The following is a 25,614-nucleotide window of genomic DNA, read 5'->3' as shown; positions in this document are numbered from 1 at the left end:
TAGCGAGATATCCACTGCTCCCTTAGGCATGCCCTTGATTACAAGTGCCTTGCTGATAACCTGCCGACAACTAGGGTAAGTCTCGCAGCTAAAGGATGATGCCGTGACCTAAACGGAGTAATCAAGATATTAGAATCTGCATCAAACCAATCCCAGTCTCCCACAGAATGTTCCATAAAGGCCGGAAACCAAACCTGAGTAAGCCAATAAGGTACAACCAAAATATCTTCTGCCTTATCCTCTTTGATTTTCTTAATCACTCTAATTATGATGGAAAAGGGGGGAAAGGCATGAATATCCAATCAGACCAACTAACTGTAAAAGCATCAAACGCAAAGGCTTCAGGATCTCTCTTCCGCGAGCAATAAACCGCGCATTTGGTATTGATTCGCGAAGAAAATAGATCGATCTCCAGATTCCCGAATCTTCTGATGATTCTTTTAAACGCATAGTCGACTAATTCCCCTCCGCGTCTGAGTTATCGATTCCTAATGATTGGTCAGTCTCCACATTTTCCTTCTACGGGATGTACAAGGCCGCCATAACTAGCGGCTCTCGCACCAATTCCATAGCTTACTCGTTAAACTATGTAATCCGGCATAACAGACAGCACCCATCCTATTAATAGATGTCATCGTTGTCGTGTTGTCCATCATTAGTAAGACATCAGTGTCCCTCAGGTTCATCGCAAAACACTACAAGGCCAATAGTGCCGCTTTAGGCTCCAGGTGGCTTATATGAAGACTTTTCTCCTCTTGACTCAATAACCCATTGGCGCTTTAATTTTCACAGAAAGCACCCCACCCGGACAGTGATGCGTCTGAGTAAATTGTTCTCTCAAATTAGTTATTTCTTACCTTTTTACTGGCCTTAAGTAAAACCTTTAACCACTAATCCCAGTCTTTTAGGGTATATTTCGGTACCGCAATAGCTGAAACAAAATAACTCCTACTTCTTTCGAGAGCTTGGATTTTCGCCCTTTCGAATGATCTACAGTGTAATAAACTGTACTCAACTGCTGAACAACACGCTACCACTGACCCCACAACCTTGGCCAAATTTTGAATCTTCACCGCGTCCTTCTCCTTAAGATCCTCGATCTGTTCCTATACTGAGACTATTTTTTTTCCTGGAAGCTCCACTCTCATTGTAGATGAGTCAAGAAAAAGCCTAAATACTCACATCTTCTCTTGGGCTTCAACTTGGACTTATCAAAATTCACAGTGAATCCTAACCTCTCGAGTAACTTGATTGTCTGACTCAGATTCTCGCTGCACTCCGCAATCAAATGACCAAAACATAGGAAGTCGTCTAAGTATACAGCCGAAAAAAACCTCTCAGCTGAAGATAGTTTATCAGTAGCTTCAACAACTTGGTAAATACTAATAGACACGTGCATAAGTCAAAGGGCAAACAAACAAACTCCTAAATTTTCCCCATAAGGATGAATCTCAGAAATCTCCAGTATGGCTTTCATACTGAAATCAGAAAGTAAGCATCTTTATGATCCACCGTAATGCTAACACAGAAATGGTTTCTTATGCCACCACAATTAGAAAAGGGATCAAGTGGTACCGAAAGCTTGGCATTCAGCTACTTCTGGAAGTTTCTGTTGTAAACGCTTTGATGGTTTACAAAATTGCAACAAAGAAGAATGTAAATATTAGAAGATTTAGGGAATTATTAGCTGCAAAATTATTGGAGTTGACTGACAATACAACAAATCCTTATCTTCGTCGGAGTCAGCATAATATCGCCGTTCGGATAAATGATTCCGGAGGAAGCATTAAGCACGCATGCAAACAATGTCATGCAGATAAAATATGTCGAATTGGCCAATCAGAGACACGAGAGATTTTAAGGAAAACAACAACTTATTGTCCAAGTTGTCTCGACCAGCCCCAGCTTTGTATATGTCGGTAATGGGTGTGCCAGTGCACACAGCAATATGCGGTCCGTGCATAGCTTATCCACAGGGTTATGATGTGAACGCGCCCTCTTGGCTTGGTTGGGCATTCTTTTGTCTTAGGGCTTTGGTCCCTTTTATCTTCCCTTCGTTCTTTCTTATTTTTTATCTGTACGTCGTTCGAGTAACACGTGGAAGTGCAAGCTCTCGAAACTATTGCGTTAACTTTCTAACAGTATAGAATGTTTTAAAGTTTTGCATTTGACATATTGTTATCTTCAGTTAATTGCAAGTTGTAAATACTGACGAAAGATACCTGCTAATGTATTGTTTAAATTGTCACTATCAGCTGACAGATGGCATTAGAAATAAGGTACTGTGTGCTATGTGTGTCTTAGAGATTGATTGAGGAAGTTTTAGAAGTAAAACCGTGTATTTGCAATTAATAAATTTGCAGTGCTATTAATTAATTCCGGTAACTAAATCCTGTGCAATTCATAGTTCGTGAATATAACAACAATCTACGTAATTTTCCTAATAAACCATTTTCGTATTACTTCTATAACATTAGTTTATATTATCCCTTTCACTACGGCTGGCGTATATAAAAGCCACCGAAAAATGACCATTTATTAGGTTTGTGCATATAAAATGTCAGATTTTTTTTACGTGTAAACGTTTTTCTTCCTGTTTTCGTTATGCTTTTGTTTTTGCCATAACCTCGTTTATAGTCTGTTTATTACGGACACTGTACTTCTGTAACCGCGGCAAGGCTTACCGTCTTAAAGATACAGTGTTGCGCAAAGTATTTCTTGTCATCTCAATGGCCTGAAAACAAAAGTCTCACGCTGTTGTGAACTAAAAACATCAACGTTAAATGCGTGTTGGAGAAGATATGGCTCAGTTAAAATAGAAAACGTGTGTGAATCGTCACAAAATGAAATTGGTTGCATATCAGAACTTGCTTAATCAATCGAAGGCGATGGTTTTGTGGAAATGGCTATTGTGGACGTTCAATGTTTATAAGTGGAAGAAGAAGTTGATGAAGTGGATTTGATGGAAATGGTATCCGAAACTGTAAACCAAATTGATCCTGAGAACACTAACACTGATGAAGATTGTGCTGTTAATAAATTAACATTAAGAATATTACAAGAAGATCTTAACTTAGCTGAAAATCTCGAATCCGTACCAGAATTCCATATTTTGTAAGTTTTGCGGAATTATATGTGCGGAAAGATAATCTAAACTTCTAAGCTATTATGGCTTCGTTTAATGATAAGTATAATTGCTGCTGTGGTGTATACATAGTCTAGAATTTGTTTTGTATATAATTTATAACTTTTCGAATTTTTAATAACTTATTCGATTTATCATGTGATAAATTATTATTGCAGAAATGCCACATTCTCCAGATCTGCATGAATCTGTTTCGACTCATTGTTTTAGGAAAGATCGGGGTTTCTATATATGATATAGTGGACCAGTAATCATATATCTAGTGTTAACTCTGAGCATACGTCGAGCAAGTGCTCGCCCAGCTGTGTCTCAGACTATTGCCTATTACACGTGATGTTGAATGCGTAAAACCATAGCAAAGGGAACAATGACCGTCGAAGTTGTGGTCATTGGGCTTGGAAAAACTCCCTCTTCACCAATTCTGGATCATCAGAGAGGTAGACCGTTCCAAAATTAGGAAGTGACCCTCAGCCGTTTTGCTGGCAAATTATTTGGATTTACCAACAAAACGTTGTTCAGCGGGGGCCACGAGGAGGCAGGGTCACCTGCTATTGCTCGATCTCTTGCAGGCTAGCATCAGATGTTATATGCTAGTGTATGGGTTGTGCTTTAATAGCACAATACCCAGCCGCATCGGTACACTAAGTAGTGCCTGCAATAGCCTTTACGGCCTATTATTACTTCATATTACTTGGATTTCCTACACTGTTAATTCGGCTCCTTGTTTTTCAGCGCTGTTATAGAGTACTTGCTAAAGATGTCAAAAATCTGTTCAGTGACTAAGTACTTATAGTCACATGGCCATGTATGATATAATTCTCTGACAGCCTTTTCTAGTCTAGTCCTTGCCTCGCTTTGGAGTTTACATTCAAATATGATATAATGTACTGAGTCAACTTCTCCACAAATACAAGTATCTATGTCTGTAAGATTAAAATTTTTGAGTTTCTGTTTAAAGTTTCCGTGTCCTGATATCATTTGAAACAATAAAGTGGTTGTGTTTAATCCATTTAGAATTTAGTCTATTTTCTATGTTTTCATAGAACTGGAAAGTCAGCCTTCCTTTTTCGCTGGAGTTCCAGTTTTCTTGCCATATTCTTGTTGTTTCATTTTTTATCTCATTTTTCCTATTATTGATCTTTCTTCTATTTATGTTTTCTAGTGCTTGAAATCTTTTCTCAAAATGTTTAAATGCAATATTTTTACATAAGAAATAGAAACTTTTCTTTTCAATCAGCAGTAGCTCAATAGAAGTAGCTATAACACAGAGAGCTTCTGTGGATATTGTTCTGTATGCCTTGATGACTGCAATTAGCGCGTATCTTTTCGCTTGTCTTAATCTTCTATTGAGATAAGAGTTTAATTTGTCAACCCAACCAGCTGCAGCATAAGCTATAATCAGAATAAATATTCCGTTATAGAGTGATCCCATTATATCGTTGCTTAGTCCCTATGTGCTCCTTGCCACTCTTGCAAGCTGACTACAGATAACCTTACTCATATTGCAGACATAATTGACATGTGGGGTTATGCTCATTCTAGTTCCAAATGTGACACCTAAGTATCGTGTCTCTGAAGCCATTTTTAGCGACCTGGTTTCTATTTTTACTGTTGGTGGTCTTCTAATATCTAAGAAACCCTTGAGTAAGAGCATGTGAGATTTTGTCACTGAGAGATCCAGTTTTTGCCGTACTCACCAATTATTTAAGATTGCCGTTACCTCGTTTGCTTTTAGTTCCAGCTCTTTCCTACTATTTCCTGTAACAACTATTGCAATGTCATCAGCATATGCAATAGTCTCACTTCCTGTATTAGAGACGTCGTCCAGAGTCTCATCAAGGATAAGGTTCCATATAAGTGGTCCCAAAACCGAGCCCTGAGGGCAGCTTTTTTTTACATCTTTTGATATCTGGCAAGTATTAGTTAATATTCTTGTGATTCTATTGGATAGATAGCTTGCAATCAGTCTATAGATGTTTTTGTTACAATCCCTGCTCTTTAGATTACTAAGGACGCTGGGCCACCAGACCCCGTCAAAAGCCTCAAAAATATCAAACAAAAGACCTATTGCATATTTATTGTCTGTTTGGGTAACACTGTCCCTTAACCTGACTATTGCATCTTCAGTTGATCTTCCTGGCTTAAAGCCGTATTGCCTATTCGAAGTCAGAGGATGGGTGTGCGAGATACCCTGAAGTCTTGTAGAAATTAGTTTTTCTAATATTTTTCCTAGTACTGGCAGCAGAGAAATAGGTCTATAAAACTTTAACTCCGTTGCTAGCTTGTCTTTACTTTTCCTCAAAATCCTAATTTCAGCTACTTTTCATTGATCAGGAAAATCCCCTGATTAAGGCATTTGTTAAAGAGATCTTTTAGTTGCTTTGGTAGAATAGACAAAGCCTTTTTGATCATTTCTGTTTCAATAAGGATATGTCCAGGAGCCTTTTTATTACCTAGCTTTCTGATAGTGTTGTTTATTTCGGATTCATTAAACGGTGGAGCGTCCTTTGTACTAGGTTCTACTAATATGTCACTTCTAGTATTGAGATGCCATTCTGTCTCATTATCAACATTATCATCGGGTATCATTCCGTTAAGTAGTGCACTCATCGTGTCATCGAAGTTTATCGCTCGTCCGCCATTTTGTTTAAGAGTTTCTACAACATTCTCAACCTTGATTTTGTTGGTATGGATTTTATACACAATACTCCACGGTTCTTAGTTTCCTGTATCAGTGACAAACTTTTCCCAGCTGTCTTTTTTCGCTTTGCGAATACTGTTTATATATCTGCTCCGTATTTTGATGTATTCTGTCTTTTGTTTCGCTCTTAGTCTTGCATCTATTGTTGTATTGTATTTGCGCCTAGCTTTTCTGGCTTCCCTTCGAAGTTTAGTTAATTCCCCGTTCCACCATCGGGCAGACTTAGAAAAACGTTTCTTTTTCGGAATAGAAGTATGAGCAGCTTGCAATATAGCATGCTCGATATCATTAGCAGTTTCTGTCGCATTTTTACTGCTCTCTTCATTCGTGTTGATGTTCGTATTAATAACTAAAAAGTCTTTTAGTTTGCTCTTGTATTTCCTTCAGTCTGCTGTAGCGGTGTTAAATCTCTCACCTTTTGATTTGATGACTCCATCTGTTGCTGACATTATTTTGAAAGTAATAAGATTATGGTTACTTGTAGTTTCACCATTATGTACCTTCCACTCTGAAATAACATTGATGCAGTTGTCGCAAGCTATTGTGATGTCGATATTCTCCTTTCCCTGTGTATTATCAAAGGTAAAGGTTTGAGATTGGGTGTTTACTATGTGTACATGGAACTGAGATAATAATTCCTCAAGGGCCTCACCTTTTTCATCTGTATGTTTACTAAACCAGATTGTCGACTTTGCATTCGAGTCTATACAGAATATTATGTTCTTATTGTTCAGCACTGTCAGGATCTTTTCAAAATGAAGTATGTACAGTTCTATTTTTTCACAATGTTGAAAATACGCACTAATAAACAGGTATAATTTTGTTTTATCGAATCTTACCTCGACACAAACTATATGGGTAATACTTAGTTGCTCGATTTTAAGTACGTCAATTCTATTGTTAAAAATAACTATTGCTGCTTTAATGTTACCAGTCGTTACTAAATTCGAGAACTTTTTAGGATCAGTTATCACTTTAGTGCATATTCCTATTCCTACAATTCTATTTTGATGCGTATAGGGTTCTTGGAGAGTTAATACATCTATTTTATGTTCATGTGTTAATTGCCTAAGTTCATCTGATACAGACTTAGAATTTTGAGCATTTATTTGCCTTATATTCAATATTCTTCTATGACAGCAATTTGTAGTATTATTACTTGCCATAGTCTATTTTTGAGATATAACTTGCTATTGCGATTTTGTAGGCTGGACACTCCAGTGAACGTGAGGAGTGGTTACAAACATTTCCTGCTCTCTTGCAGTTGATGCATACTGGACTCTTGTTTTTTGCTTTGCAATCCTTAAAATTGTGACCGCGACCTCCGCAATGACCACACGTTTTGCTTTTTGATCTGCAGTGCTTTGACACGTGTCCGAAAGACTGGCATTTGTAGCATCTGCTTATAACTACATAATTTCGAATCCAATGTGAAGTCCAGCCAATATATACCATATCATTTTTCAAGAGTATATTCCTCACATTGGGTGTAACATCTATGAATATATTTACAGAATCTGGATTTTTGCCATCGGACCTATGAGATATTGATACCTCTTCGGCAAATTTGGTTTTTGGAATTTCATCCATATTTAGCTGTCTAAGTGCTTCTAAAAATTCCTTATCAGTCATTTCTTTTTGAACATTAAAGACAATGAGCTTAGGTTTTTTCTTAGCTGGAACTCCAGTCCGTAAACCTATTTCTTGCAATTTTTCTGACTTAAGTACCCGTTCTATGTCATCTTTTGTTTTTGTCTCGACTAAAATACCATTATTTGATATTTTCTTGATGTTGCAGATTTTTAGTTTTTCTTTTGATGGGGCCATACTGCTCACGACAACCAGTTTTGTTTCGTCGCTGGACTTTATATTGTTATCGAGGCTGGGGTAAATTGCAACCACATGTTTTTCAGTGTTGGTATGGACGTTAGATTCCTTAGCAACAGCAGGGATCTTCAATCTGTCTGCATTACTCAACTTGTTATTTGTTACATCTGTTGACTCGTTCTTGATCAATTTAATGCTACTTGAAGCATCATGAATCGCCTTTTCTAACTTTTGCAGCTTGTTGTCTAACGAACCTTGTTCTGGCTGTCTTGATTTCAATCTGTTATTCTCCACTTTTAGGAGAGTTATTGTTTTATACATTGATAAAATTTTATTTTTAATTTCATCGAAATCTTCTTCTTCAACATCTTCAATTGTCATTTTTTTTATATCTCTTTCAAATTTCTTGAACAACTTTATTTCTTTATCTAGCTCATTTTGTGCTGGTACCGTACTAGATATTTTCTTCATCGATTTTTTGCTTAATACTTCTTCGTTTAATTGCTCTTCATCACTTCTATCTTTTCTCTACTTTGCTTTTTCTTTGCACGGTGTATGATTTTCAAAGATATCCATGTCTTCGACGAATTAATGCCTTAGCACAGGAAAATCCATTGCTCTGATTGGCTTGCTCATGTCCGATGGATTAAGACGCCGCTGCGATTGGTGCGTCACCAAGCTTCGTCGATAATCAGAGTAGTTCAGCGCTGGGGCGCAAGGCGGCGCACCATGCGCCAGAGAACAAGATACCTAAACAAGATGGCCGAACACGTAGTTTGTAGGATGCGATAGATGTTTTCGCTGATATTTCTCTTAATCCACGTAAACCAATATAACTTTTTTGTTTATATTTTAGAGAATTTTTTACGCTTTACACTGATCACACACTTATTAATAAGTATTACCTTAATCACTATGATTCTACTGGTAAAAAACGGAGCGACGTGGAGACGTGCTACACACATTCAGCCAGGGGTCGCTAGAATAGTAATCATATATATCGTCTTTCTGTACTTGTCCCATTAATATAATTAATCCCAAAAACTTTTTCGTCGCTTTCACTGTCACGTCAACCTACTTTACCGCCTTGTATTCTTTCTATTTGCTTGCAACTTGAGTGCAATATCTGCTTGTCTCTGTTGCTAACAATTCAAACAAATCATCACCATGGAACAACTGTACAGTTGCCCATTCGCTTTTGTGATGCTCCGGCATTGTGTTGATGCATGCAGTTCGACCATATGCTTCTAGTTCAACTCTAATATCATCCTCTGTCCAATTATCGACGCCATTGACAATAATATTTTCTTCCGAGTCATCGGTGAAATAATTTTCCGATTTACTCAAAAGGATTTGTCGATTACTCTGTGTAGAGACTAGGAAAGTAGAAATAAATAAAATGAGTGTCTGAAACTCAGTTCATTCTTTATTTAGGAACAAAGAAAACTCTTGTTACAAAACGCGTCTTGTTTCTTTGGAATATAACTTGAACAAGAACATAAACAATAATGAACATAGAGCCACAAGCAGGTGGCGTACAAATCGCTATCCCGACCACCCGGCACTGCAGAGGCGAGTCGCGAAGATCTTGTGTAGTTGTCTTTCAACTATCAACGCTACGCTGATCAGGCGGTAATCTCTAGTGTATTCAGCGTCTTTCCTCTTCGGGAGAAATATCGTCCTACTCGCTAACATGTCTACCGGGAAGCCTCCTCTTGCTAAGATGATGTTGTACAAAAGGGCTCGTATATGAACCGGTACACTTCGCCACTGTCTGGCCGAAACACCGTTTATACCGACGACGGAATTAAGTGGAACAAAAATCGTTTCGAGTTCTACGTGTAAGACGGGCCGCCAAAAATCCTGAGTGGTGGGCATGTCTATTGTGGGCATGTTCATAGTATCAGTGGCCAGAGTGTATGAAGAGAATTCATAGGTCTACGTCGGTCCCCAGTACTCAAGCATAGCCTGAAGACTGGCGGGACGCGACCCACTAGAACCCGCCAATAAATCTCTGGCCACCCTCCTAGGATTCTTTAAGAACAGATGTTAAGTATTGTCGGGATGACAAAAGTTCGAAGTGCCAATAGTCTCTGTTAAGGCTTCAAGGAGCTTTGGAAAGAGTTAACATCAGTTCATTAATTCTGGAGAGTGCCTGGCCAGTTGTTTTTTCTTCTGGTGTAATGGATACACCCATGTATTTCCCTTCAGATGTCCTTGATAAGGTAGGCATCTCGTATCTTCCACATCTAAACTTTAGTGACGAGTTTACTACACACCTTTTAACCCTTAGGATAATTGTAAATGATATGATATTGCTTTTGACGGGGTTAATTTTTAGACCCATGGCGCCCAGTTCATCATTAGCAACATTAATTAAAGATTGGAGTCCGCCCTGGGACGATGTCAACAGGACAATGTCGTCAGCGAACGCTGCAGCATTTATCCTGAAATCCCACATAATGGCCCCGATCTCATTGGACCATTTTACTAGTAGCCAGTCGATGACGAAATTGAATAGGATTAGAGATAATGGATCTCTCTGCTTGACCCCAATGGAGGGATGAATGCTTTCAGATATCCAGTCATTGTAAGAAAGATTGGCTGAGATATGCGCCTAGACGTTCATTATGTAATTCACTAGTTTTGTAGGATTGATTGATTTATTTCGCTTTCTCAGTTATTTTATTTTACAAAGTTTACAGATTCATCTTATATCTAATTTGTATTTATTTAATCTCACTCACAATAAATTTTTTTAACATTCTCCTATACTCAACTAGCTTTACGCAGCCTTTAATTTCTATTGGTAGCTCGTTATACATATTCACCCCTTCGTAGAATATACTTTTTTGTGCACTTTTCGTTGTTCTGAATTGTATTGAAATATTAGCTATTTGACGTGTCATTCGCCCTGTTCTTGATTGTACAACTTGCAATTTACTCATCAATTCTTTTGGTAACAAGTTATTCACGGCATTAAAAATAAATATACACACATTATAGTATAACCTCCGTCTCACACTCATAAACTGAACCGCTTGTAGCATATCCTCTATCCTTGTATATCTGCTGCAGTGCAAAATTCCACGCATCGCTCGGTTTTGCGCTATCTGCAATTTGTTTAGCTCTGTCTTGCCCATACCCATGTGGAAATTTTTCCAGAGGCCACGCCGCGTAGCTAGTTACTGACCACTGAATTAACCAATCACCAACGCCGGTCAACGACCAGAGGAAAACTCCTTTTTGTCACTAGTGACCTCACAGAACTAATTTGATGATAAATAGAGAGAAAAACACACGGAACGAAAGACACAAAATTGAGAACAGGAAGATAATGATAATTAATAACGTAAAAAAGCAAAAGTGTCGACTGTCTGATTCAACTAACCGCACGATAATGATCGATATCGATTTAGCTTCCGCTGAATCCTAGATCATCGGGGTGTGAAGGACGACGCGCCGAGATCACGCAACGTTGATCCGCCAATCAGAACCTCGTGACGAAGTCACGCCACAAGCTTCGGCCAATCCGGCGCTGCCACCTTCTGGACCGGCTACGTGGCCGGACAGATTTTGCCACCACCGGACGCGCGAATTTCCGGCTGCTGCTAAGGACCTGCGAAGGTTGGTGCCGGTGTACAGGAAGGTGTCAGCACCGTCCTGGTGAGAAACGCCGCAGCTTGACGAATCGACAGAGAGGTGTCAGCACCGAGGAGGTGCGGGACGCCACAGTCACTCCCTCCTCTGGACCGGACGCCGGAGGCGAACGGAAGACTAGGTTCTCCGGAGAATGTTCGGTCGATGACGTTTCCGAAGTTGTTCGTTGCTGGAGGTCGCCGGAGGTGACCGAGTGGCGGCGGTTGAAGATGCTGGTGGCGAGCCGATGACAGGTCTGGAGGTCGAAGGCGAGGTCTGCACCGTAGGTGGAGGTCTGGGAGCAGCCGTAGGACGAGAAGACGACGACGAAGCAGGAGCTGATGTCTACGCTAGCGCGTCGAATGTGTCGAGGTACGCTGGTCTTAAGGCGTCCGTTGAGACAGTCCGTTCCGAGCCGTTGACCTCGATGGCGTAGACCTTGTCATTTATGCGGCGAAGGACCCGATTCGGTCCGCTGTAAGGCTGCTCAAGCGGTCTTCTGACGGTGTCCACTCGTAGAAAGAAGTGCGTACATGTCCGCAAGTCTTTGAAGAAGAAGGGACGACGTCGAGAGTGGTCAGAAGCCGGCGTGGCACTCAGGGCTCCAATGAGGGTCCGAAGACGGCTGATGAAAGAGGTGTGGTCGACAGGCGAGCTGCACGGCGCGAAGAAAGCGCCGGGGATCCTCAGCGGCGTGCCAAAAACCATCTCCGCTGGCGAAGCCTGAAGGTCCTCTTTGAAGGCGTTCGGGAGGCCGAGAAGCACGAGTGGAAGTGCGTCAAGCCAAGAAGCCGGGGCGCACATAAGCGCCGATTTGAGCGTGCGATGAAATCTCTCGATCATGCTGTTAGCTTGCGGGTGATGAGGCGTCGTCCAGATCGTCGTGGTTCCCGAGGCTTGAGCAAGAGCAGCAAAGAGAGAAGACTCGAACTGAGTGCCCTGATCGAATGTGATCGTGAACTGGCATCCTTTATCCGCGATCCATGCCGACGTGAAAGCCTTAGCGACGGTCTCTGCCCGTATGTCCTCGAGCGGAACAACTGCTGGCCATCTGGTAAAACGGTCGATCATAGTTAAGCAGTAGCGGTAATTCTTTACCTGTCGCAGCATGATGATGTCGACGTGAACATGCTCGAAGCAGCTCTTCGTAGCTTGAAAGCGAAAGAGCGCGGCACGATTGTGCCTGGAAACTTTCGAGCGCTGGCACAGAAGACAGGCGCGTGTCCAGACGGTGACGTCCTTGCGAAGACCGGGCCAGACGAACTGCTGCGAGATGTCACGTACCGTGGCACGGACACAGGGGTGGGCGAGACCGTGTATAGCCTAAAAGGCGGTTTGCCCAAGAGTCCGAGGCAGGTAAGGCCGAACTCGACCGCCGTGTGAATCGCAGGCCACCTTGATTCCCCCGAGGAGTAGGCGTTGAATGTTGAGGGAGGTGCGTGCTGCGAGCGATGAGAGCTCGTCGTCGCGAGCTTGTGCATCCGCGATGGCCTCGAGACTGAGCGCTGAAGGCAGGCTGACTGTGGCGCAGACTGGAGCCGCCGCTGGAGGCGCCGAGTGTTCCGAAGGCCGATCCGGGACGGGAGCATCCTCCAAAGTCCGGGAGAGGGCGTCGGCAACGACGTTGTCTGGGCCGCTGATGTGCTCGAATTTGACGTCGAACTAGAGCAGGAAGTCCAGCTTCCGTTGTTGACCAGGAGAGGCCTTATCCGAGGGCTGGCAGGCTGCGTAGATGAGCGGCCGATGATCCGTCACCACTGTGAACGGACGACCCTCCAGGATTCGCCTAAAGTGATACACAGCGAGGAAGACGGCCAGGAGCTCCCGATCGTATGTGCTGTAGCGAGCCTGAGTCGAGGACAGCGTCTGGGAGAAGAAGCCGATGGGCCGCCAAACTTTGTCGACGAGCTGCAGCAACGCAGCGCCGACGGCCAAGTTGGAGGCGTCGGTGGCGAGACGAAGCGGAGCGGACGTCGAGAGGAAGGCTGTCTCCGTAGCTGTCGCGAGACTGCGACAGGCGTCTTCGAAGGCACGGTCAGCTGCATCGTTCCAGATGAGCGGTCGACGACTGCCGATTGGAAGACCTCGGAAAAGCTTGGTGAGCGGAGCCTGGGTATGAGCAGCGTGCGGCAGACTCCGCCTGAAAAAGTTAAGCATCCCCAAAAAACGTCGCAAGCTCCTTGGCGTTGCGGGTTTTTCAAAGTTCCGTATCGCAAGGACCTTGCGCTCCGGAGGACGAATGTTACTCGAAAAGATCCATACCCCAGAAAGATAACGCTCGGAAGTCCGAGCTGCAGCTTTTAAACCTTGAAGGAAAGTCCGGCCTCCCGCAAACGAGAGAAGAGGACCCGAAGATGGTGAAGGTGCTCTTTGTGCGAGGAGGACCGGACGCAAAGGTCGTCGATGTAGCAGCGGACGAAGAGGAGATCTCGAAGCAGCGAGTCCATAAATCGCTGGAAGGTTTGGGAGGAGTTGCGAAGGCCGAGCGGCATTCGGAGGAACTCAAACAAGCTAAAAGGCGTAGTTACGGCCGTTTTCTCGATGTCTGACTCCTCCATAGGTACTTGGAAATAGGCCTCCTGAAGGTCGATGACCGAGAAGACTGAGTTACCGAAACTATCCTCGAGCAAGTCTTCAATGACGGGGAGAGTATAGCGGTCAGGCAGCGTGAAGGCGTTCAGACGACGGTAGTCGCCTGTCGCACGGAAGCCGCTAGTGACTTTTGCCACGAGGTGGAGGGGCTTGCCCACGGGCTGGAAGACGGCCGAATAATTCCTTGTTGGAGCAGGCGGTCGATGGTGGACTTAGCCTCGGACAAGTGATCACCGGCAAGGCGACGCGGACGTTCAAAGACGGGCGGTCCAGTCGTAACAATGCGGTGCACCACACTACAGCCCTGGAACACAGCCCCAGATCTAAAAGGCCAAGCGAGGTCAGCAAACTCGGCGAGTAACGAGTCGTAGGCGGCTCGATGGCGTAAGTCAGACGAAGCTGCGACAGAAGCAACCCCGTGGAGGGCGACTTTTCGAAGATGCAAGGCCGATTCTTTGGCCGACGAAGGATCAACGAGACGTTGGCGACGAATGTCGACCAAAAGGCCGGAGTGGTTCAGAAAGTCAGCTCCGAGGATGGGCTCAGGCACGTCGGCCACGACGATCAACCACTGAAACTTTCGCGAAAGACCAAGCGAAAGCGTCAGTAGGTGGCGATTGAAGGTGCGAATCGGGGTGCCGTTGGCAGCAACAAGACAAAGTTCGTCACAGGAGAGCGATTTTGAGACGAGGCGGCGGGGTAGGAGAGAAACTACCGAGCCGCAGTCGACCAACATGGGTAGCCGTAACGAGCTCTCAAAGATGTGCAGGCGGTAATCCGAAGAAAGGGAAAACTGGCCACCGATTACCGCCGAGTTTTGCGGGGGCGCGATTAGTTTTTTCTGCGAGTGTTTTCTCGATAACTGCACGGTGGTTTGCAGTTCGTCGCCCGATCCCTGTACTGTTTGTGGTAATGACACCAGCGGAGCGACGGAGGGAGGGCCCTTACCTGTAAGAGGCGATCTCGATACCTGTACAGGTCTAGGTGCCGACGACGACGAAGATGCTGATCCCGCCGAAGGTGGAGGAGGCGCAATCGACAGTCGTCGCGGAGGCGATGACGAGCAAGAGATCGCGACTCGGCTGAAAGCAACCAGGATCTCCTGTTGTTGGTCGATTGACCGATTAATCGCCGTCGTTAAGCCTCACAATTTTGAATGCAAGGCGTCTAACTGCTGCTCAACTGTGCCCGGCCAAACACCAGAATCGCGCGAGGCAGTTGGTCTTGCATCAGGCGAGGAGCTGCGGGGAGCTTGCCGAACCACGCAGATGTCGCGCATGGCATGCTCCATCAGGCTGTCCGCCGTAGCCGCAAGCTCGTCCAGCTCAGCCGAGCGTAAGATGCGGAGGAGTTGGGTGATGTGGGGGAAGGAGGTCAAGCCACCGGACCCGGAGCACGTCGGCCCCGACGGTACTCCCAATGAGGTGGCGCATCCGCCGAAGAAGTTTTGATGGAGTTCGAACCCCCATCGTTAGCCCCGAAAACAGGCTGTGGAGACGCTGATGGACAGTGTCCCCAAATCTGGCTAACAGGTGCTTCCGCAAGTTGGCGTACTTTTCAAGCCTCGGAGGGCGCTGGAGTACGTCGAACATTTCCTCCGCCGTCTTGAAATCAAGAACCGACACGGCCGCGTGATAGCGGTCCGCATCGGAGACAACGTCGTTGTGGTGAAAGAGCGACTCCATTTGCACTAGCTAGACCTCCGGACTGCGACGCGAAAAGCGCGGCCACGGATAGCTCACGGGGCGCCGAGCGTCGAGGGAGCGGCGGCAGAGGATGTTGCGGGGGCGGGGGAGGAATAGCCCGAGTGTGCTTGTGGCATCTTTCTTGGACCGGTCCTCTCCGAGACGGAAGCTCTGATCGGTGCGGAAGCTGCACCAGGAGCCGGGGGAGCCAGGGGAGTGGCCTGCTGAACACTAGGGTCAGTTGCAGGCAAGTCTCGACAAGCAGGCGCGCCCGGCGCATCGCCGGTGACGCGCTGCGAAGTCTCTGACCGTGTGATCAACATGCTATAGACGAAGAAAGAAAAAAAATCGAAAAAAAGAAAGAAAAGAAAAAGAAGAAAGGAAGAAGAAACACGAAGTAAACAGGCGAAAGATCGCGAGAGAGACAGAAGATAAACAAAGAGTAACAGTAGAAACGAAGAGTAACGGGAGAAACGAAAAGTAACGAACGAGGAACGGAAAGAAACGAAAGATAGTCGACCGCTGGACAGACCTCAGACGGAGACTAAAAACGACCGTGGGAGACTTTACCCCTGACAACATCGTGGAGATGATACTCTACGGAAGGGACTGGTGGCAACTAGTTGCCACATATACGGAGACTATACTAAGACGGAAAATTGTTAATAATTACTATTGCTAATAATTGCTAAATAATTGCTAATAATTCGACGAAAAAACTACGTCAGTCGAAGGATTTATTTCAGAAATAAAAGGTGTACTAGCTATACTTACCAAAAAATGAAAGAAAATTATTCGTTAAACTAATCCGGACAAATAAAATAATTGGCGAAGCCAGAAGTATGCTAGATGGGTGTGATATCCGCACCATAGATGAATTTATTGAAACTTTCCGCTTATATTTCGGGGAGGTAAAAACCCTTTCAAGCTGTAGAATAGATAGAAATATATGTATACAAGGAAGTATACAGTAAAAGTATTAGCTTACAATAGAAGATTTACAGCCCATCTAGACGTAAGGAGGGCAATTATTAACGACTCTTCTTTATTAGCATCACATAAAAAGATTAGCTTATCGGACGAGGACAAACAAGGATTTGCAGAATATATTTGCGGACTAAATCAATATATAAGAATTGCAGTACGGGCTTGTAGACCGAAAATATTTAAAAAAGCATAAAATGTGGCATTAGATATAGAACGAGAGGAAAAAGCGTCGCAATTAGCTCACAGCCAAGCCAACCGATATTCAATACCACAAAATAATAGGAATTAAAACCCAAGTATTAATCGTAATTCTTTCTTAGACAAAACTAAATAGCATTCATTACGTCGGAATTTTAACATACCAAATACACAACAGACCCCGAAAAATATGCACACTCAAATTAATTGTTTCAAATGCAGGAGTACACAACATCTCGCTAACGAGTGCCCAAAATGAAATTTTTACATAACAGACCTCAATCGGGCCCCGCCCGACAGCATAGAATCTATCTCGCAAGAGATAGAGCAAACCCAGGAGCCGAACTCAGAATTAGAATCGGAGGAGATTATCGAAGATTCTTGGCCGATACCGGAGCCTGAGTGAATGTAATAAATAATTCAGAAGCTAAGTCTTTACCACAACGAGAAAAACGCAATAAAATCATAGGAATAAACACAGAACCCGTTATTACAGATCACGAAGCACTATTAAAAACAAACGGAAATCTTCACATATTTACCGTTGTAAAAGATGATTTTCCTTTAGATAGTGATGGAATCCTCAGACGCCCATTTTTAGCACAAGAAAACGCACTTGTCGACGTTAAAAATCGCGCAATTATCTTCAGAGGAAGAAAGGTGTAAAAACGCTCTGTATAGCACGCGAAAACAAGTGAATATAGGTTAGAAATTCTAAAGGCAAAATATGCGTTTTGAACACATAAAGTCTTTTAACGAACAGCAAGCAATATGGAATATAATATTGAAATTTTTGGATGTATTCGCGCTATCGGGAGATCCATTACCATGTACGAAGTTAGCTTCCCATACTATTGAGACTACAGATAAAAAAGATAATAAATCAAAAACAATACCGCTATCCTCATTGTCACCAGACTGAGGTAGAAACCTAAATAAAAGAAATGCTTGATAAACAAATAATTCAAGAGAGTTCGTCACCATGGAATGCACCACTTTGGGTAGTACCCAAAAAAACTGACGCAAGCGGTAGAAGGAAGTAGAGAATTGTCATAGATTTTAGAAAGCCTAACGAATTAACTAGGCAGGATGACTATCCGATTCCTAATATTGAAGAAATCCTCGAACAATTAGGACTAGCACGATATTTTTCTGCGTTTGATCTAGCAAGCGGATTTCATCAGATTCCGTTAGAAGAAAAAAGTCCAGAGAAAACTGCATTTTTTACGAATCAAGGGCATTTTGAATATTTAAGAATGCCATTCGGATTAAAAAATGCCCCTGCCACATTCCAGAGAATGATAGACCAAGCCTTGAGAGGTTTGATAGGGACAGTTTGTTTTGTATATTTAGACGATGTTGTAGTTTACGAAAGCTCTTTAGAAGAACATAATGAAAAACTCGAAATTTTATTACGAAGAATTAGAGATGTCCAATTAAAGTTACATCCAGATAAATGCGAATATTTAAGACCAGAATTGCAATATCTGGGTCATTTAATATCGTCTGAAGGAGTAAAACCTAATCCGAAGAAATGTCGAGCTGTAAAAGAATTTCCGCAACCCCGAAACGCGAAACAAATAAAACGATTTCTAGGATTGGCCGGATATTATTGTCAGTTCATTAAAGATTTTAGCAAAATTGTCAGACCATTGAACAGATTGCTTCAAAATAATGTAGATTTTGTATTTGGGAAAGAAGAAATGAATGCTTTCAATACATTAGAAGATGAGCTATGCTCTGATAAAAATATTAAAATACCCGGATTTTTCAAAAGAATTCATACTTACGACGGACGCTAGCAACGAAGCGATAGGCTCGATCTTATCACAAGGAGAAGTAGGAAGAGATTTGCCAAAAGCTAATGGTAGGCCAATAAAAAGGCCAATAGTAATTACAGACACGCTAACTACCTTTAACCAAAAAAATCACTTTGGACATTGTAGGACAGTTAAAAGAGACACAAAATAGAAATAAATACATCTGTGGCGTCCCGCACCTCCTCGGTGCTGACACCTCTCGGTCGATTCGTCAAGTTGCGGCGCTTCTCACCAGGACGGTGCTGACACTTTTCTGTACACCGGCACCAACCTTCGCAAGTCTCTAGCAGCCGCCGGAAATGCGCGCGTCCGGTGGTGGCAAAATCTGTCTTGCCACGTAGCCGGTCCAGAAGGTGGCAGCGCCGGATTAACCGAAGCTTGTAGCGTGACTTCGACCCGAGGTTCTGATTAGCGGATCAACGTGGCGTGATCTCGGCGCGTCGTCCTCCGCGCCCTGATGATCTAGGATTCAGCGGAAGCTGAATCGATTTCGGTCATTCTTGTGCGGTTCATTATTCAGATTAGTCGATATTTCTTCACGCTCGTGAATTTCCAAATATCTAGTTCAACCGTTGAATTTCTGTGTCTTTTCTCTCTCGTGTGCTTGTTCACCTTCTATTCGTCATTTCTGTTTTCTGTGTGGATCAATAGTGTTAAAAAGGAAGTTTTCACTGGCTGTAGTCCGGCGTTGGTGATTGGTCAGCTACAGTGGTCAGAAACTAGACACGCTGCGCGGTATTATGCGGAACATCACATCACTTCCTCATATTTTTCAGTGGCGGGAATTTCATCACTCTGATTTGCTTGTTTTTGAAATCACTCTTATATATGGAGCGCTCTGATTGGCTGCTCGACATAGGTTTGTCCAAAACGGACAGTTTCGCACTGAGCCGCAAGGCGGCGCACCACTCGCGCGGGATAAACTTCGGACCGAAAAGTTTATCCAAGATGGCTGCACAGTAGTCTGAGAACACGAATATAGATTTTCGTTAATATTTCTCTTTCACTACTTTAACTAATATAAATGTATATATCAGTTTGTTCAGAATTTTTTACACTTTACACTAATCACAAAGTTATATTTAGTAAAAGCAATATTGCACAAGTTTCCACTGGTAAAACCCGGAGCGACGTGGAGACATCCTAAACACTTTCATCCAGGGGGCGCTAGTCCGAGTTGCAGTATCTAGTGTTAATTCTGAGCATACGTCGAGCAAGAGCTCGCCCAGCTGTGTTTCAGGATAATTGCCTATTAAACGTGATGTTGAATGCGTAAAACCATTGAGAAGAGAACAATGACCATAGATGTTGTGGTCATTGGGCTTGGAAAAACCCCCTCTTAACCATTTCTGGATCATCAGAGAGGTAGACCGTCTCAAAATTAGGAAGTGACCCACTTAGCCGTTTTGCTGGCAAATCATTATGACTTACCAGCAAAACGTTGACCAGCGAGGGCCACGAGGAGGCGGTGTCACCAGCAATTGCTCGATCTCATGCAGGCTAGCATTAGATATTATTGCTAGTATTTGGGTAATTTTATAACCCAGTTGTATCGGTACACCAAATGGTGCCTGCGGTTACGTCTGCAGCTTTTTTTCAGGGATTATGATTGCTTACCTTCTTATGTATAGGTCCTTGTTCTTTAGTACTGTAACTGAGATTCATTAAAGATGCCAAAAATTTCTTTGGTTACTAAGCACTTGTAATCACATGGCCAAATATAGTATTTATCTAATATAGCCTGTTTTAGACTTAGCCTTGAGTCATTTAGGAGCACACAGTCAAAGGTGATATGTCGGACTGATTCGACTTCACCACAGCTGCAAATATCAGTGTCTGCTAATTTAAGACTCTTGAGTTTCTGTTTAATATTTCCGTGTCCTGTAAGGAGTTGGACTATGAAATGGTTATGTTTTATCCATTTTGCATTTACCCTGTTTTCTATATTTTCATAGAACTGGAATGTCAGCCTTCCTTTCTGGCTATCATTCCAGTTCTGTTGCCATATTCTTATTGTTTCTTTTTTAATTTCAAGGAGTCTTAACTTAGTTTCACTTCTATTTACAGTCTCAAGTGCTTCGAATTTTTTTGAGAAGTGCTGAAAAGACAAGTTTTTACGTTGATAATAAAGACTTACCTTTTCATTTAGTTGAAGTGTTATATGAGTTGTTTCTGCTATCACGCAAGGAGCGTCCGTTGAAATTGTTCTATATGCTTTAGTAACCCCAATTAGAGCATATCGTTGTGCTTGATTTAGTTTCCTGTGGTGATGTGTATTAAGTTTGTCAGCCCAGCCAGCTGCAGATAAGAGATAATAGGTATAAAAACTCCCTTGTACAACGATTCCATGATAGAGTTGTTTAAACTCCATGTACTTTTCGCAACTCTGGCAAATTAGCTGAAAATGGTCTTACTCTTGTTATAAGTGTAGTTGACATGTGGGGTTATGTTCATTCTTGTTCCATATGTGACTCCTAAATATCGTGATTCTGAAACCATTCTTAGTGATCTACCTCCAAGTTTGACAGTTGGTGGTCTTCTTATATCTAAGAAACCTTTAAGAAGTATCATGTGAGATTTTGTCACTGATAGTACTAGTTTTTGTCTTGTACACCAGCTATTTAAGATTGAAGTAACCTCATTTGCCTTAAGCTCAAGAGCTTTTCTGCTATTACCTTTCACTATTATAGCAATATCGTCAGCATATGCAATTGCTTCGTTTCCCGTATTAGAGATTTCTTCTAGAACATCATCAAGGATGATGTTCCACATTAATGGTCCTAATACGGATCCCTGTGGGCAGCCTTTGCTTACAACTCTAGATATCCTGGTAGTATTAGTTGTAATTCTTGCTATTCTATCTGAAAGATAGCTTGCAATCAGGTTATATACGTTTCTGGGGCAATCTCTGCGCTTAAAATTTCTGAGTACACTAAGCCACCATACACCATCAAATGCACCAGAAATGTCGAACATGAGGCCAATGGCATACTTATCGCTTGTTTGATGAACAATGTCTCTTAATTTTACAATTGCATCTTCTGTTGACCTGCCTGGCCTGAAACCGTACTGTCTAGTCGATGCCAAAGGGTGTGTATGTGGTATTGTCTGGAGTCTTCCAGCAATAAGTTTTTCCAGAATTTTCCCAAGTATTGGAAGTAAAGAAATAGGTCTGTAAGATTTTAAATCAGTCGCTGGCTTGTCCATGCTTTTCCTCAGTATCCTAATTTCCGCTATTTTCCATTATTTGGGAAAGTCCCTTGAATTAGGCATTCGTTGAAGAGATCTTGTAATTTATTAGACAGTACGGGCATAGCTTTCTTTATCATTTCTGATTCAATTAGATCGTGTCCAGGAGCCTTCCTATTGCCTAGTTTTTTGATAGCATTCTGTACTTCAGAAACATTAAATAGCGGTGCGTCTTGTGTGTTTGGTGCTAGAAGTGTGTCACTTCTAGTAATAATGTGCCACTCTGTTTCATTGTCAACATTATCATCAGGAATCATGTTATTGAGCAGTGTTTCCATTGTGTCTATAAAGTTTTAAGTTTGTCTGCCACTTAGATTAATTGTTTCAATGACATTTTCAACACGGATTTTGTTTCTTTGAATTTTATACACAATACTCCATGGTTCCTTATTTCCACTATCAGTGACAAACTTCTCCCAACTTTCTTGTTTTGCTTTTGCTATGTTCTTTATATATTGGTTTCTTAGTCTTTTATATTCCTTTTTATGTATTATTTTCAGTCTATTGTTTATTGTTTTATTATATTTTCGTCGGGCTCTTTTGACTAATTGTCGTAGATTAGTTAGATCACTGTTCCACCATGGGGCAGACTTAGAAAAGCGTTTCTTTTTCGGAATACAAGTTGGCACTGCTCGTAATAATGCATGTTCAATTTTATTTGCAGCATCTGTTGCACTAATAGTATCTTCATTGTTAATTGTATCCATGATGTTAGTTAAATTTCTAATATGCTTTTCCCAGTCTGCTTTCTTGGTATTAAATCTATCACCTCTGAGACTTATGACCTTATCTGAGGCTAAAGTTATTTTAAATGTGATAAGGTTATGGTCACTTGTTGTTTCGCCGTTGTGTATCTTCCAATTAGAAATAGAGTTATTACAGCTACTGCCAGCGATTGTGATATCGATAATATCCTGTCCTCGTGTATTGTCAAAGGTGAAGGTTTCAGATTCTTTGTTGGCTATGTGTAGTTGGAATTGCGATAATAATTCTTCAAGTGCTTTTCCTTTTTCGTCTGTACATTTACTAAACCAAGATGTTGACTTAGCATTTGAGTCTATGCAAAATATAATGTTCTTCCTGTCCAGCACCATTAGGATATTTTCCAAGTGAAGTATATATGGATCAATGTCCTCACAGTGTTGGAAATATGCACTAACCAAGTAAAACTTTAAATTGTCAATTTTAATCTCGACGCAAATTATGTGGGTGTTGCTTAATTGCTCAATTTTAATAACATCAATTCTATTGTTAAAAATTACTATTGCCGCTTTAATATTATTAGATGCTATAACATTTGAGAATGCTTTAGTATCTAGTATCACTTTAGTGCATGTTCCCATGCCTGCCACCTTGTTATGATACGAATAAGGTTCTTGGACAGTAAGTATGTCTATCTTGTGCTCAAATGCTCATTGCCTTAGCTCATCTGATACAGACTTTGAGTTTTGCGCATTTATTTGTCCTATCGTTACAGTTTCCCTAGAAACATATGTTGTAGAGTTACTTACCATAATCTACCTTTGGGATGTAGCTGGCAAGTGCAATCTTATATGCTGGGCATTCTGCTGAACGCAATGAGTGATTGCAGGGTTTTCCTGCTCTCTTGCAGTTAATGCACACTGGGTTTTTATCCTTCACTTTGCAGTCCTTAAAGGAGTGTCCTTCATTTCCGCAATGTCTACAGGTGTCACTTTTTGCTTTGCAGTATTTAGCTACATGTCCGAATGATTGGCACTTGTAACATCTGCTCACTGCAACGTAATCGCGGATCCAAAGAGCATTCCAGCCAATATAGACCCTATCGTTTTTCAATAGAATATTTCTGGCACTCGGTGAGACCTCTAAAACTATGTTCACAGTGTCTGCACTCCTATTACCAGATCTGTGAGAGATAGATACCTCTTCAGAAAATTTGCTCTTTTGAAACTCGTCCATATTCTGATTCCTGAGCGCTTGGGCAAACTCCTTGTCGTTCATTTCTTTTGGCACATTGTAAACGATTACCATAGGTTTTTCTTACTGGGTTCTTCAGTATTTAGGCCTGCTGCTTGCAATTTCTCAGATTTGAGAACACGCTCTAGATCTTCTCTAGTTTTTGTCTCAATAATTATTCCATTATTGGAAATTTTTTTGACGGCACAAATCTTTAATTTTTCTTTAGTGAGAGCCAGGACACTCATAACCGTCGTTCTCGTTTCATCGCTTGACTAAATATTTTTTCCAGAGCTTGGATAGATCGCTACTACGTGCCTATTATTATCAGTAGAGTTAGTATTTTCTATTGCAACTGCAGGAACTTTTAGTCTATCAGCATAACTACTCGTAGTTTTTGTACTACTTGGGTTATTTTTTAACTGATTTATGCTTGTTGTAGCAACGTGTATTGCCTCCTCTAATTTTTTAAGTTTTTTGTCGATTGAGCCTGTATCTGACCGGTTTTGTTTGAGAAAATCATTCTCCTCTTTAAGGAAATTTATCATCTTGAACATATCAAAAAACTTAAGTTTAACTTTCACAAGATCTTCATTCTCCATCTCCTCTAACTTCATATTTCTCAGATCTCTCTCAAACCGCTTATAGCTTTTAATCTCTTTCTCTATGTCACTTAAAGGTGGCATCTTTTCTAAGGTACATTTTTTCTTTTCTTTTTTGACGCTTATTTCATCGTGGATCTCCTCATCACTTCTGTCTTTTCTCTTTTTTACTTTGTCTTTGCTTGGAGTATTCATATCACATATCTCCATTTCTTCCACTGATTTATTTCTAAGCACTGGAAAATCCAAGTCGCTTGTTGGCTTACTCATTTTCGATGGCACAAGACGCCCAGCGACTGGTGCGTCCAAGGCTTCGTCAAAGTAGTGTAACGCTGCGGCGCAAGGCGGCGCACCACGCGCGCGGGAAAAACTTCGGCACTACCGCCCGAACACTTTTCCAATATGGCTGCTTTCTAGTCCAAGAACACGAAAAAAAGTTTTCGTTTTATGTTTCTTTTTTACAGCCTTCACCAATATAAATTTATATATAGGTTTGTCCCAAATTTTTTGCACTTTTCACTAATCACAAATTTATAATTAGAAAAAGCAATATTGCACAAGTTTCCACTGGTAAAACACGGAGCGACGTGGAGACGTCCTACACACTTTCACTTAGGGGGCGCTAGTAGAGTTCGGCGATGTCGTCTGTCCACCAGTATTGTGGCTGTCTGTCTCGTCTGAGGTGTTTTCTCGGCATCGTTCTTTCACACAGCCGCTCCGTTAGTTTCGCCATCTTGTCTGTAAGTTTTTTCCGCCCTGATCCGGCCAGTCATATCCGGGGGAACGTTAGCGATCGGGGCCGGCGTTGCCGCCAGTTCCTCCGAAAGACTTTGTATGTCGATCTGTTTGTATTCCACCGTGGAGGTTATCGTTGTCTTTTCTGTACCGTTGCTGTCTTTCTTGTGACTTTGAAGGCGATATACTGGTCGTCGCTGACCGTATAGTCTTCGATCACCTGCCATTGCCTCACTTGTGCTAGCAGTCTGTCTGAGGTCATTGTCACGTCTGGGATAGAGTTACCGTATCCCGGTCGTCTGTATGTCGGCGTGTTTCCTGTGTTTGCTATTTCTAGGTCTAGCCTTGAGGCTATCTCCAGAAGCAGCCGTTCTCGTTTGTTCGTCGCTGTTATGCTCCACTCGTTCGCTCTCGAATTGGAAGTCTTCAGCAACCATCAGGCAGTTCCCTGATCCCGTCCTCGAGGGCCGCTACCTTTCTCCCGAACTCCGCCGCGTCA

The 25,614-nt window shown here is 42.3% G+C and overlaps 1 protein-coding gene across 1 annotated transcript; it reads right to left on the bottom strand.

Annotated features, from left to right (window-relative positions):
- Positions 1–11,657: 11,657 nt before the first annotated feature.
- LOC149033831 (uncharacterized) lies at positions 11,658–12,383 on the bottom strand. Its single transcript, XM_089174446.1, has one exon. It carries the CDS (start codon positions 12,381–12,383, stop codon positions 11,658–11,660), a length of 726 nt encoding a protein of 241 aa, XP_089030572.1.
- Positions 12,384–25,614: the final 13,231 nt, after the last annotated feature.

Source organism: Polistes dominula, unplaced genomic scaffold, assembly GCF_049000335.1.
Source record: "Polistes dominula isolate Pdom_NZ unplaced genomic scaffold, Pdom_raw_medaka contig_333, whole genome shotgun sequence".
In the NCBI taxonomy this organism is placed as follows: Eukaryota; Metazoa; Arthropoda; class Insecta; order Hymenoptera; family Vespidae; genus Polistes; species Polistes dominula.
The sequence above is the reverse complement of the archived record's forward strand: the minus strand, read 5'-3'. Positions and strand labels throughout refer to the sequence as shown.

Coding starts and splice junctions, on each gene's coding strand:
- LOC149033831 (XM_089174446.1), bottom strand. CDS start 12,383: ATGATCGACCGTTTTACCAGATGGCCAGCAGTTGTTCCGCTCGAGGAC.